The following is a 14042-nucleotide window of genomic DNA, read 5'->3' as shown; positions in this document are numbered from 1 at the left end:
AGCTTAAAAGATTCCTTGACTTTATCCTTCCTCCGCTCTCTGTTGTTCAGCTCTCTCTCCCATCCCTCTCTTTCCAGGGTCACCTTCTGATCCTGAGAAGATCTTTAAACCCACATTTTAAATACTTACTTCAATCATTTACATAATAGCACTCTGACCGATGACTGGAAAATAAAGACTTTAAGAAATACATCATTCTGAAGACAGTTCTAATCTACTAAATATTTAAGCTAGAAAAAAAAAAGGCACTGCTAAAAGTGAACAAAAATAGGAGAACAATTGCTTAGCAACATGACAGAGTTGTAACCTAACTCTAAGTTATACCTGCAGATTTGAAGGCATGTCTTCAATTTCCAATAATAGTGGAGAGGAACAATAAGAGCCGTTATCTTTAAGATTTAACAGTATACTGTCCTGTATTCCCCAAGTATTCTATGGCAACCAAGGTATTATGACAATTCGGTGCACAAGGGAAAAGGAAAAGAGATTGCGTGACCTTCCAAATGTCATGTTGAAAGTCAGAAACAAATGTGGTGTTGTAAGACAGGTTGGCGATTTTTGAGCTCAGGGTCATCTCATTAAAGGTATTACAGAAAGGAGGAATGAAGGTGACCCAGGTAAAATTACGAAGAAAAATAATCACTGAGCTTTAAAAAGTATTTTAAGAGATTATCTTGAATGGGGATCTGCAAACCACAGCCTTTGGGCCAAATCCTACCAGCCATCTGTGAGCTAAGATGATTTTGCAAAAAAAAAAAAAAAAAAAAATCAACATAAGTATAATATTTCGTGATACATGAAAATTATATGAAATTCAAGTTTCAGTGTCTGTAAAGTTGTATTGAAATGCAGCCACACTCGTTTGTTTAAGGTGAGCAGGGCAGTGCAAACCAACTCAGTTTGTGGACCAAAACCAAGTGGTATCATCATATTTAAATTCATGAATCATGTTTTGTGTGTGTGTGTGTGCATGTGCATTTTAAGTAGGAACATACGCTTGATGTGTTGGACATGGAAGTTTAAATGTTGAGCTAACAAAGAAGAACCAATTGAGGCAACATGAGAAAGACCCTCCAGTGAGTTTGAAGCAAAAGAAGGGGGGTGGTGTCATGGAAGTCAAGAGAACAGCCTAGAACAGAACATCACCAAAAATGAACTGGGGACTTTTACATGGGAGCTGTATAAAATTCCACAAAGATAATGAGCAGAATTTCTTCAATACACTATGGACAATTAATTCTTTGAAAGTACAAAAGTGCCTCTGTAGACCATTAGTAAGAGCAAGTTGCTATGTAATTTTCACCTCCCTAATAATTATTTGCTCTTGCATTAGGCATTCCGCATGACTGAGCTTCATGACTGAGCTTCGTGTTGCTATCGTTTCCTGTCCCTCCATCCCTCTCCCAACAAAGGTGCTAGTTGGGAGGTGGGGAGCAGCTACAAATCCTGTGATCAGCCGACCTCCTCTCCCTCGGCACCCACCACATGGACGGGAGGAGTCATGACACCCCTGTATTAAAAGTTCTACTTCTTTGGTCGATTTTGACAATATCATTCCTAGAACATTCTTTAGAGGTAGGTCATGGATGTCAGAGCTGCACAAGAACTGTTTGCCAACATAAATATATCATATAGAGCTTTTTGGCAACAAGTCGGAGAAAACAGGGCTCTGGGGTCCATTTTTAGCTCCCTGTATGACTCATAGTGCAAGCTCAGAAAAGTCCCTTTACCAATGTTTGTTTGCCCTAGTTTCTTTTATATATAAAATAAACGGTAGCTCCCATTTCATGGGAAGGTTTTGAAAATTTATCAGTTAGTGAATTAAAAATATGAGAATGGGGTCAAATGCATGACGCTTTACAGCAAGATATGACAAACACTTATAGCCCACGGGCCAAATCTGGCCCCAGTCTGTTTTGTTTTATTTTTAATAAAATTTTATTGAAACACAACCATCTCCACTTGTTCACATACTTCCTATGGCTGCTTTCACACTACAATGGCAGAGTTGCATTGTGTTAAATTCCAATAGTCTCCATTGGCTCCATAGCCTTTTTACAGAAAAAAGGTTGCTGACCTAGCCTAGAGAATTAAGGGCTGGGGGCAGGGGGAGAAGAGTGTCTACCTTTTGGTGAGAAAACCCCTCCTTGAGAGGACAGGGAGTTTGCTATCTGAGGGAGTCAATAGCTAGAGCCAATCTTTCCTCTTTGCTAAGTCTTTATTGAGAAGCCACTAAATACATGATTTAGAAAACTTCAAGAGGTGAGGTTGGGAGGTAAGGGATGAGGGCTAATTAGTGTTGAACAAATGTGGGTTTCTACGAAACACAAACACGAATGACTAAGGAATCCTGTCACATCCTTTCTTACTCACGTTACTTTCCAGAATCGGCCATTCACTTACAATGAAAGTGATGACAGAGAAGAAAAGGGAAAGATAGGGCAACCCATAATTCCTCTTCCTTTCAGTCTTTCCTTATTTATCAGCAAGCCAAAAGTAGGGACTGTTGGTAGAGTTGCAGAAGTGAAAACTATTCTGACAGTTTTGTGCAGCATTTCTACTTCTCTGGTTAGAATGAAATACATATACATACATGAGCTACCAAACACAATGGTGTCATTTCAGTAATTCCTCAGATGAGTTAAATGCTCCTACATTTGCGTCTAAAACTCATATTGCGCAGTATACTCATGATCAGTAACATTTATGCTACTAGTTTACATTTTTAGCTTTACTTAGAATGACATCGACTAGCAAATAAAAGACTGTGACATGTTGACAGATGACAGAAGAAAAGGAAAACCTTTCCCTTCTAGTACCTTGATCAGCACCTTCTTCCTGTTTTTAGAACAGGGGGCCTGCATTTTCCATTTTGCAATGGGCCCCCCAAATTATCTAGCTGGTCACAATGCCCAGTAGCATCCTTTAAGATCAAAACAGCCTTCTTTGAGAGTCTCTCATGGCCTTCCCAACTTGATATGCTATCACCGAGCCTGTGCTCCGGGAGCAGCTGAGTGGCATACTCCACGTAACAACTACGTGACGTGGCTACGTGGACTCAGACTGGCCAGGGTGCACTGACACAGAAAGTACTGCATGTCTCATCATCCTTGCAGCTGAAGAGGCTCTTCCCCAGAAACTGGCCATTGAGAGCGAGGTTTATTCTAGCTTGGCAGGGAACTGTTCTTTCCCACACCCTGCTCGACCACAGTAAGGCCCCTTGTCACCAGCCCTCCTCTGCTCCTCTTGCAGGACTTCAGACAATAATGAAAAGACACCTGCCACAAAGGTGATTCCATGTCCTCTTAAGTTCAGCCAATTTACTTGGCAGCAACACCCTTACCCCCCACTTGGTGCTTGGCACAGGCCAGAATTTCCTGCCTGTGTCCCCAGCTTTGGGCAATGACATCAAAATTGCTCTCAGCAAGGGTTGGCTCAGTCCACAAAGGACAGATCCAAAGGCCACTCGAAAGAACCAAGGGGTGGTAGGCAGCCCCAAGCTAGCATTTCAATTACAGGCTGTGATGGAAACCTGGTTACCCAGGTGCTTCTCCTTTTCACAGGTTGGCTGTCCCTACGATTCCAAATGGACTTTGTGACCCACTTCGTGTATATCCCTAGGGGCTCCAGGAAAGCTCAGGAGAAGAAAGAGCCACCCTGGGCAGCAGCTAACCTGCTGTCCATAGCTCCGCCCGAATGATGTCCCCACCCTGTTGTCAAGTGGCCCAAGGAACTTCTGATAATTACAGTCCCTTCAGAGACTTGGGCCTGCCGGAAATAAGCCAAGTATTTCAGGGACTCGTCCTAGGATGATGGCCAGATTAAGAAAACCAGCAAAGTTTTGAGAACAAATGCACAGGGGAAATGAAATAGCCTCTGATACAGGAGACGTCTGCCTAGCAAAGCTCTTTGTGCTGCATGCCCAGTTCGATCTGGAATGACAGTGTCATTTCAGAACCTTCCTGTTAAAAGTCCTTCCATCAGCTCCGCACACTTACCTTCCAGCTGGGAGCACAGATTATTAACTCAGCGGATAGGTGCTTTGTCAGGTTCGAAAGAAAAATAAATCTGCTCCAACAAAGGGAATAAACAGCTTCCAATGTTCAGCCTGGGAGCTTTCACGTTGACACGACATAATTACCCTTCATTTCATGTAATGACACTATCACGTTTACTTTGTTCCTCCAATCCCCAAATTATAATATACCTCCCTTCCCTTGACTGGATGCTTGGATCCTAAGGAACTTGTTTAACTAAATGGCATGTGCTCTTGCCACGAGGCAATTTGCATTTTTAGACAGAATTCATTGTGTATACTTGGAAGTGATATATTTTATTTAAGAATTCTTCATCAAAAACACAAAAAGTGAGGTAAGCTGCTTCTTCTCTAATGTAATGCCAATTCTTAACTCTGGATATTTAAAACTTCACGAAATAACAGAGCAACCCACATCAAAGAGATCTCTATTATTTCCTTTATTGGCACAACTTGTAATTTCCACCAAGACCTTCTGCATTTTATTACCAGAAACAAAGGTAACAACTCATGACTGTCTCAGATTAATTTGTCCTTTGTAGGGGGTGCATTAAAAATGCAGGCTTGAGAAAGTAGGAAGTTCATGTCTGCTTCAAATCTGAAAATATTACACAGGGGTTGTGGGTGCAGCCACAATACCCACATCCAACTTTATATCTTAACGCTTCTTGACTTTTAAAAAATTTTCCAGAGAAGGAGAAGTTCAAGGACAATCAGCACAGGGTAACATATTAAGGGCCCATCCACAGACTAACAGTAAGACTTTCTTATAACGTCTTGGGGTAAAAGTCAGGAAAACAATACTGAAGAATAGCCCTCGAATGACCAAATAACATGTGAGGACATTTGATTGCTTCTTCCTTCTTTGGGACACTTGAACTAGACTAGGTCAAGGCTAAAGAGGGTACTTTGAGGCTCCGCTGTAAGGATGAGGGAAGGTTTGCCATTTCTAATTTCCATGATGACAGAATCCTGGCACACAGACTTGACTGTCTTCTGCTGTGGTTAATAAGAAAGGAGGGTGGGACACACACAAACTGCCTGCATTTTTTCAGGTTATTCTTTTCTGGAGATGGGTGAGCCAAAAATACACTTCCCATGGACTACGGAATTGACTGGCAGATCAGAATGGCTAAACTTCTCCCAAGTTGGGCTAAGTCCATACTGGAGAACAAAGTGCAAGTTTCTGCATCTCATTACTCATCTCCACTGTTCAGGTTTCAGAACTGAATTCTTCTGCATTATGAAGTTAGTGACCCTGCTTAATGACCCACCATGGGGATTGCTGGTAGAATAATAGAACAGGGTGTCTTGTCCAATATATACACAGGGCTAGTTTTGTACACTCACAGGGTGACAGTGGCCAGAAAGCCAGCAGGTTAAAAAAAAAAAAAAGCCTTTGAAACTTAGAACTTGGAAAATCAGAGCATGTGGCTTGGACATGAACCTCCAGTCTCCTCTCCCACCCCAGGCCCCCATTCCTATCCCTAGACTCCCACGGGTCTCATCATAATCATCTATCTTGCCAGCTAGTGTTTTAATATTTATTGTGCTCGTGCTTTCATTTTTCCTTCGATCTACAAAAACCAAAGCCCCAAATTAATGAAGTGCATTATTTTTGCATTAACTTTCCCCATCCCCACAAACAAGCATGTTCTTATTCCATTTAACTCAACAAAGAAAACAAGTAACACATAATACTCCCTTTCCTCTCATTAGTACACATACTATGTGTGTCTACAGAGGTTAAAAGATACATTGCTTGGTTGAGAATGAAACTTGCCTCTCTGTAGTATGAGGCCCATGGCAACGGCCTGCATTCTCACCCAGCCTCAGCCCCACTTCCAACAGATTGGATTAGTTCCCCCTTGGGGGCGCTTCCACTGCATCTAAAGCACATTCTATTATTTCACTTATCACTTCCGCCACACTCTAAGATCCTTAAAGGTATGCACTTATCTTCCTTATTTTGGTATCTTCAGCACTTAGGGTGCTCAATACATGTCGGGTGGATAGATATTGGGTGTAGCCAAGGCCAGCTTCTGAAAGCAGCACACGACTCACCAGGCTGATCAGGCCATTTCTAAGGATGCTGAGTAGGGAGGGTATGATGGGCAGGTGGAGGTGAGCTGAGCTGAGCACACAGGGATAGAGCTGGGTAATTCTAGGGGTAGGAATCCTTATACAATGTTAGGGGGTTTAGTATGGATTCAACTCCATGACAGCGCCAAAAGAACCAAAACCTTGGCATCGGAAGAGGGGGTGCAACACTGGTCTGACTAGCCATCGGATGTGGAGAACCCAATCCTCGTCAACCTTGGCTTTTTCTGCACTAAGGAGATTCTTTAATGTGCCTTAACGACCTTAGAGGGCAGTTGTCAAGATGAAATGAAATCTAATGTCTTGCAAGAGTTTTCTAAACTTTGGTGGTGTGATATATAGTTATCTTACCTGTATTATCCAAAGCAGAACACTCTGAGAGCAAATGGAGATGCTATCAGTAATTATGTCAGAATAATACCCAGAAACCAAGAGCCTCTTGGGCACACCCAGTTGCATGGTTACTCATCTATGTCTAGGTCTATGCCATTTATATCATCTATACCTATAGTCTATATCCATCTATTAGGTTGGTGCAAAAGTAATTGCAGTTTAAAAGGTTAAAAATGGCAAAAACTGCAATTACTTTTGCACCAACCTAATATATCTATATCAATATCGATGTCAATATCTATATTCGATGTTCATCTATATCCCTATTCGTATCCATAATTATATCTATATCCACCTGCATCCACACCTATTATTTATTGATACTTTTATTATAACAACCACCTCGGAGTACCCCACTTTCTCTGTTTCTCTTAATTTCTCTTTCCATCCATCTCTCCGTCACCCATTTCTCACTAGGACACTCTTTCCTGAGAGTCACCATTTCCTCAGAGTTTCCTTCATCACATCTGCCTCTCTCCCTTTCCCTGTTCTGTTCTCTTTCTCTTAACTGGTTAAAAAAAATTGACAAATTTTGTTTTATTTTGCAGCTGTCATGTTTTTTAAGCAATGTTCTCTGTTTCTCAAAAAACTATTTCATATTTTTCTAATACCAACAAAACTTGCTCTTTCTTAATGAGGGATCTGGTATATTTCAAGAAGCTATGCATTGAGACTTGCTTGCTACATGTGTGTAAGCTTTGGGAAAGCTATTTGATTAGTCTGAGCCTTTGTTTTATCACCTGCCAAATGGGATAATTATCCCTTATTAATGAGGTCAAATGCAGAAAAGTGCTTTAAAGAGCAACCATAGCTGTTTACTAGAACCTGAAGCCCCTGAAACTCCCTATTCCTAGGCTCTTCTCCAGACAGTGCTATGGCCAGAATGTTTGTGTTGCTTCCAAACTCACGTTAGAGTCCTAATCCCCAGTGTCATGGTATTTGGAGGTAGAGCCTTTGGGAGATGATTAGGTCATGAGAGTGGAGCCCTTATGATGGGATTGGTGTCCTTCTAAGAACACAGCTGGAGAGATGATCTCTCTGTCTCTCTCTCTCTCTGCCTTGTGAGGATACAGTGAGAAGATAGCCATCTCCACGCCAGGAGGAGAGCCCTCACCAAGAACCCAACCATGCTGGCACTCTGATCTTGGACTTCTCAGTCTTCAGAACTGTCAGAAAAAACTTTCTGTGTTTAAGCCACCCAGTCTATGATATTTTATTATAGGAGCCCAAACAAACTAAGCCACCCAGGCATCAGAATTTTTACTGTACCTCAGGCTACTGCAATGTACAGCCAAGGTTGAGAACCACTAGTCTGGAGACTATACAATATTATACAAAGGTACTTTAACATGTGCACATGGCATGAAAAAAATGTTTAACTCTATGGACTAATAACTCTTTACAGAAAACAGGTTACTTAGTCCTACTCTAAATAATTGGGGACGGGAAAGGGAATATGAAATTTGAATACATTTGAAGTATCCTGGGCCATGTTCTGAAAGCTGCATAATGATAGAATTATCTCATTATTTAGCTATGATACTCTAACTTTGAACATGTGAAGCCTGGTTCCTCCCATAGCTTGTCCATCACTTGGAAGTAGTTTTTCCTCCGTCAAAAAATGATGGTTTGATGTGGGTTATCGTTTAGATCCTAAGAAAATATTTTAAAAAGGAGACATCTAATCTCTTTCAAAGAGAATATATAAAAGAGTGAAAAATTAAATGCAAAGGTGCTAATTACTAACCACGGATTAATTTTCAAATTGTTCTTTTAACTTCTAAAACTAATGAGTAGAGATATACTTTATACTGCAAACCCAGACTCCCCAGAAATGCTGCTCATTAGAGTATCTCTTTATAATGGACAGTCCTCAGTAGGTAAGAAAAAAAATCAGAATGATTCTCCTTGTTTATAAAACTCATTAGTGACCAAGAAAGAACAAACACTTTCCAAAGAACTACTGTTCTTAACATCTTAAAACAATGTCTCTGAGAGGACTGTGGAAACTTTCTTTTCAAGTAAAAAAACCCCACAGATTTGGAAAAGTTACACTGGTGACCTTGGTTTTAAAACTTGCCATTTAGTTGTCAGTGCAGATATCTCTATCAGATTGCTGATTTGCTCTTACACATTTTAATAGCTGGCATTAGGCCATTGTAAATGCTAAATGGACACCTGGGTTGGCCCTCGTTTCTATCCATTGATCAAATGGCAGGGAATATACAGGAACCCAAATCCAACCAAGGACAAAGAAAAAGAAAAGGAAAAAACAAAAACCCATTGTAATTGGAGAAGTCTGAGATAGAACTTCATACATTGATAATTCATGGTTTTTGAAAATTACATTTATTTGGCAGAAATGTTTACTGTTTTGAATCAGAGCATTTAGGCTACCTCAACTGAGTCAATTACATAAATTCATAACCATGTTACAAAATAGGTGACACAATATAATATCAAAAATATCATCTTTCTAGCAGTATGAGAGACTTGGGAAAATTCATGAAATTAATGATTTAGAATCTAGGGTGTAAGCAAAACTATTGGCCTTTCTTCCAGTCTTGGAGCTTTCTGGGAGATTTTGCTCCCACTGCCATTTCCACTATCGTTTCTCTGGGAGCACATCCTCAGGAAAGACTTGAAGAGCTGGAGGGTCACTTCCCACAGTCCCTCTCTCAGTCCTCTCCCGCCCCCCCATGCCTCCCCAATGGCTCATGTTCAAGGGCAACTTGAATTTCCCAGGATGGACCCAGGAGGCAAACCCCTCAGCAACCAACTGTACTCTGAGGAGGGGGTGTCTTCTCCTCTCCATAGTAATTCCAGGGAGAGGAGAGATTTGGGCTTCAGAGACTGGGAAACTGGCCACAACACTCATGTGAGTTATGCCCCTAGCTACTTTCCAACAATCCTAACATGGAGGTGCTGGTATGCACAGAAGATTAAATCCCTAATCTTTGCAGACATTGTAATTTTTATAAAAATGATCTCCCACCGCATGACGATCCTGTGTTTGCTAACCAGTCCATAGTCAGGTTGGCTGAAATGAAGAATGCAGCCTGTGGCGTGAAAGATTGGTTTCCTTCGGCTGCCAATCTCTGCTCAGTTTTATTAGACCAGGGCAAACCATGCTTCCTGATTTCAAATAGATATCACTAATATGTCCTAGGTAAGAATATTTCCCTTAGGTTGGAGAAGAAAGCAGGGTGGACCCTTGCTGTTTTGAGAAGTGTGATCTCAGCATTCTTCCCATACAAATGCAAACCACCAGAGCACTACAGCTGCCGTGGAGAATGGTTTGGTTTGGTGGGTCCTCAGTAAGGTAAACATAGAATTACCATATGGTCCAGCAATTCCACTTGTACATAGATTGCCAAGAAAGTGGAAAAGAAGGACTCAAACAGATACTTGTACATGAATGTTCACAGCAGCACTATTCACAAGAGCCAAAAGGTGGAAGCAACCCAACTATCCATTGACAGGTGAATGGATAAACAAATATGGTATATAGCCATACAGCAGAACATTATTCAGCCTTAAAAAGGAATGAAATTCTGATATGTGCTACAACATGGCTGAATCTTGAGGACATTATGCCAAGTGAAATAAGACAGATACAAAAGGACAAATATTATATGATTGCACTTAGGTGAGGTACCTAAAATAGGGAGATTCATAGAGACAGAAAGTAGAATAGAGGTTACCAGGGGCTGGGGAGAGGGGGGATAGGGAGTTAGTGTGTAATGGGGACAGAGTTTCTGTTGGGGATGAGAAAAAAGTTCTGGAAATGGGACGTTACTGAATTGTACATATTGCACACTTAAAAATGGTTAAAATGGTAAATTTTGCATTATATATATATAACCCCACAATCAAAAAAAGCACCACAAAAAATCCAAAACACCAGCTAATGTCAGTGTGAGAAATTTATGACACAACCCATAATGCACATAATCTTTTTAGCTGAGTTTTCTAGTTACAGCTGAGTCAGTAACATTTCTGTCTTGACCATTTCTAGAAAGCATTTTAAATGATACCCCTCCTTGTCAAACTTTACTGGTAGCCTCAGACAATGAGTACAAACTGGCCTTGGATTTACTAATGAACACGTTTGTTCTGGCCCAGGATTACTGCACTACATCACTCTAAGATGGCGCCTGTCCCAGACCCAAGCAAGCTCACGTCACAAGATGCAGAAGGCACAGGAGATCCAGCTGCTTGAATAATGGCCTCTGAATGCTTGTGAGTCCCTAATTTAAGTATACTAATTTTCCTGAGTAGAGGGTCAAAACAGAGATGTTCAAAAAACCAAAGATTTTACTGTTCATGCCCTCTGTTCAACATACCTGATGAAGCAGTCCCGGCCATCCCGGTTCGCCATCATCTCCCATCCATAGGGTGGCACCTGGTTCAAGCCCCAGGTTCCAGAGGGAGGCGGCCAGCCTGAAGACTTTGTCCTATGGCTGGAAAAAAAAGAAAGAAAAGCATCAGTACACCTGATTCCTAAACATTTCCTGTGAGACAAACTCCAGAGACTTGCTCCTCTCCACTGTGCGCTATATTCTCAGCTGATTAAATGAACAATGATAAAGAATGTTTTGCGTCGGGTACCATGCTCCTCATTTTTCTTTATAGCATCTTGCTTACTTTGTGACAGATGCCCTATGAGGAAAGTGTACTTATTCTATTTCACAGATGAGGAAACAATGAATGGCTTGAAAAGATTAAGTAACTTTCCTGAGGACACACAAGCCAATTTTGAACAAAAGTTTTGCACACATTCTATTACACTAGACATTCCTGAGACCAGGCATTAGCATAGTTTTGCACATAAATAGATATCACACCACAATATAAACACAAACACACATATGAAAATAGACTACAGTTTTTATGGGTCTTAAACAAATAACCCCAAGCCTCACTTTCCAGGACTCCTCTGACACAAAAGACATAATTTCCATTCACAGCAACCACACTCTAGTCAAGTGAGTCATACAACCTTAGACAACCTCTCAATTTAAATTGCAATGAAAATGCACACAATTACTTTTACAATTTTCAGTCCACACCTTAAATTTGACTCATCAGAAAAATGAAAGGACAAGTAGAATTTTCTAGAAGCATGCCTTTCCAAGAGCAAGAGGAAAGGGCAAGGGACTCCAAGGGACAAGCAGTTATGATGGGCAGCATAGCGCAGTCACAATCCCTAACCAGAGGCCTGAGCCCAGTTTCGTTGGAGCATCGGAGTCCTGGCCACTCCACATCTGCCCAGGATGTGCAGAAATTCCACCGTTCTTTCATGAATTCCTAAGATTCCTTCTGAGCTTAACTATGGAAAGGAAATAAGCAATACCATTTAGGATCGACCAACATTCCTCATCATTTGGGCCTTTTGGTCCAGGTGAAGTTACTCTGGATTGCCTGCAAGACCCAAATTGCAGACTGGTACTTAAGTGTGTGGGGAAGAGCAGTGATGACATCTCCGGGGCCTCACCACCAGTGTCTCAATAGTGTACCTGCGTGCCCTTTAAGATGAGAAAGAAGCCACCCCCCCAACTCCTGCACCAGTCACATGGGCGACTGACACAACTGTATGTATATGGCAGCTCTCATGCAGCCTGTTGCCCTCCCACAGCAAACACCCAAATCGGGGGTGTCAACCTTTCCGTGAGAAGGGGAGACTTTTAATTCCCCAGAGTAAGTCACCCCAACGCCTCACCAAAATCATACATCTGACCATAACCCAACACTTCCCTCAGGTGACACAAGTCCATTTCCTGTAAGTTTTCTCAAGAGGAACTGTTTTACATAATGTTAACCACCTCCATTGCTTTACATTAACTTCCTTTCAGTTTTCCCACATCCTTTATAAAGTGTGGTGAGCGAAAGAGTTCACAAATTTAATATAGGTCTGGTAAATTTAGAATGCCACTATAGGGTTACTTCTTACCCGTTGACTATTAAAATCAAAGACATGGCAACCGTTTTTGTCCCTCTTCTTCACGCAAGCCAGCAGTGGCAATCTCCTCTGGTGGTTTTAAAAAAATGTGTTGCTCCCTTACAGTGAACGAACGCATGAATTTCTACCCTGACGTATACCAAAAAAACGCCAATTTCTCTACACTGTTTTCCAAGGTGGAACCAAGAAAATAAGCCCTTGGAGGTATGAACACAGTATACCCTGTTATTAAAAAATTTTGTAGAAGCATGAGTACAGTAAGCAGTGACACAAATAATATTCTTGTAAGTAAAAGGAGGCCTGTGTAGAGAATGCCAGAATTTATTCTAGATTACTACATTATGTGCTATAGCAGAACATTAATCCTTCCCAGAAGGGGCTAACTTATTAAAAAAAGATACAGTAACCTGTCTTTTCTTTTGTCTTCTTTTCCTTTCTTCCATTCTCTGCACCCTCCACCCCCGAAGTCTAAATCATGAAAAGAAAGACACAGGCTTCCTAATATATATAATTTACATGTAAAATACAGAATTATAATAATGAGATCGAGGAAGCCTGGATTTTATTATAAACTGCACTCTGTCCTGTACAGGATGTTCAGGAAGTAGGAAACACAGTCCAGCAAGTTGTTTTCCAATACAGCCTTTTGTCAGAGAACACCAAGTGAAGCGCTAATACTGGAAAAATCCACAAACACTAAATGAGTTCATTCGGGTCAAGGGACATCAGCCGAAAGAAAACAAGTAATAATTAACATCAGATATGACTATATGTCTGTCCTGTGTTGACATTAAAAACATGGTTTGGAAAGACAATAGTAGAACTTAGCAAACTAAATGCGCAAGTAGAAAAGAAAATAACACATATCTAACCGTAACAGCCTAGAGAAAAACCAAGGATAAAGGTCATGATTATGGAGGGATTTGGCTCTTGCTTCCATGCAGTGTGATAACTGCAAGTTTACCCCAACAATATCTAGCATTGGAAGCTGGGGGGTTACTCTGGGCTGGGAAGATGCTCCAGGGACCCTGTTTTCCAGTTCCCACCTCTGTGGCTGCACCAAACTCTCCATCACTCCTAAATGTGCCCCATCCCATCACTGCTGAAAGACAGTTTGTTTCTACCGGGAGGCAAAGAGGTGGCCACTTTTAGAGTAGCAGCAGGGCCAGCCAGTGCATATAAAAGCAGAGCCCCTCATTGTTTGGCCTCGGAGCCCCGTCTGATACTGACTAGATAGGAGTAGCGGGCTGTGGCAGTGGGGAGCTTGCCTGCTGGAGCAGCAGATTCACCAAGCGTGGCCTCGGGACCAGAAGCAGAAGCAGCACTTAGGAATTTGTTAGAAATGCAAATCCTTGGCCACCACCCAAAACCTACTGAACCCCCAAATCTGAGGTGATGGGGCTGACCCAGCAGTCTGTGTCACCAAGCCTCTAGGCCATGCTGGTGCCCACTCAAGTCTGAGAAGTGGGCTAGACTCAGACTCTCTTAAATGGAGGCTCTGCCACTTACTTTCCATAAACTTGAGCAAGTTACTCAAGCTCTCCAACTCCC

The 14042-nt window shown here is 41.5% G+C and overlaps 1 protein-coding gene across 4 annotated transcripts in view; it reads right to left on the bottom strand.

The window, feature by feature from the left end:
* Nucleotides 1–14042, bottom strand: part of FRMPD4 (FERM and PDZ domain containing 4) — a 742584-nt gene that overhangs the window by 172434 nt on the left and 556108 nt on the right. For all 4 annotated transcript variants that reach the window (XM_074324291.2, XM_019746300.3, XM_019746299.3 and 1 more), the window contains one exon: nucleotides 10876–10992. In XM_074324291.2, the coding sequence (XP_074180392.2) occupies nucleotides 10876–10992 (117 nt within the window). The remainder of the gene's footprint in view (nucleotides 1–10875; nucleotides 10993–14042) is intronic.

This window comes from Rhinolophus sinicus, chromosome 18 (genome assembly GCF_057876585.1).
Source record: "Rhinolophus sinicus isolate RSI-liver-muscle chromosome 18, RSI-T2T, whole genome shotgun sequence".
Lineage (NCBI taxonomy): Eukaryota > Metazoa > Chordata > Mammalia > Chiroptera > Rhinolophidae > Rhinolophus > Rhinolophus sinicus.
Note: the sequence above shows the minus strand (reverse complement) of the source record. Positions and strands in the feature narration are given on the sequence as shown.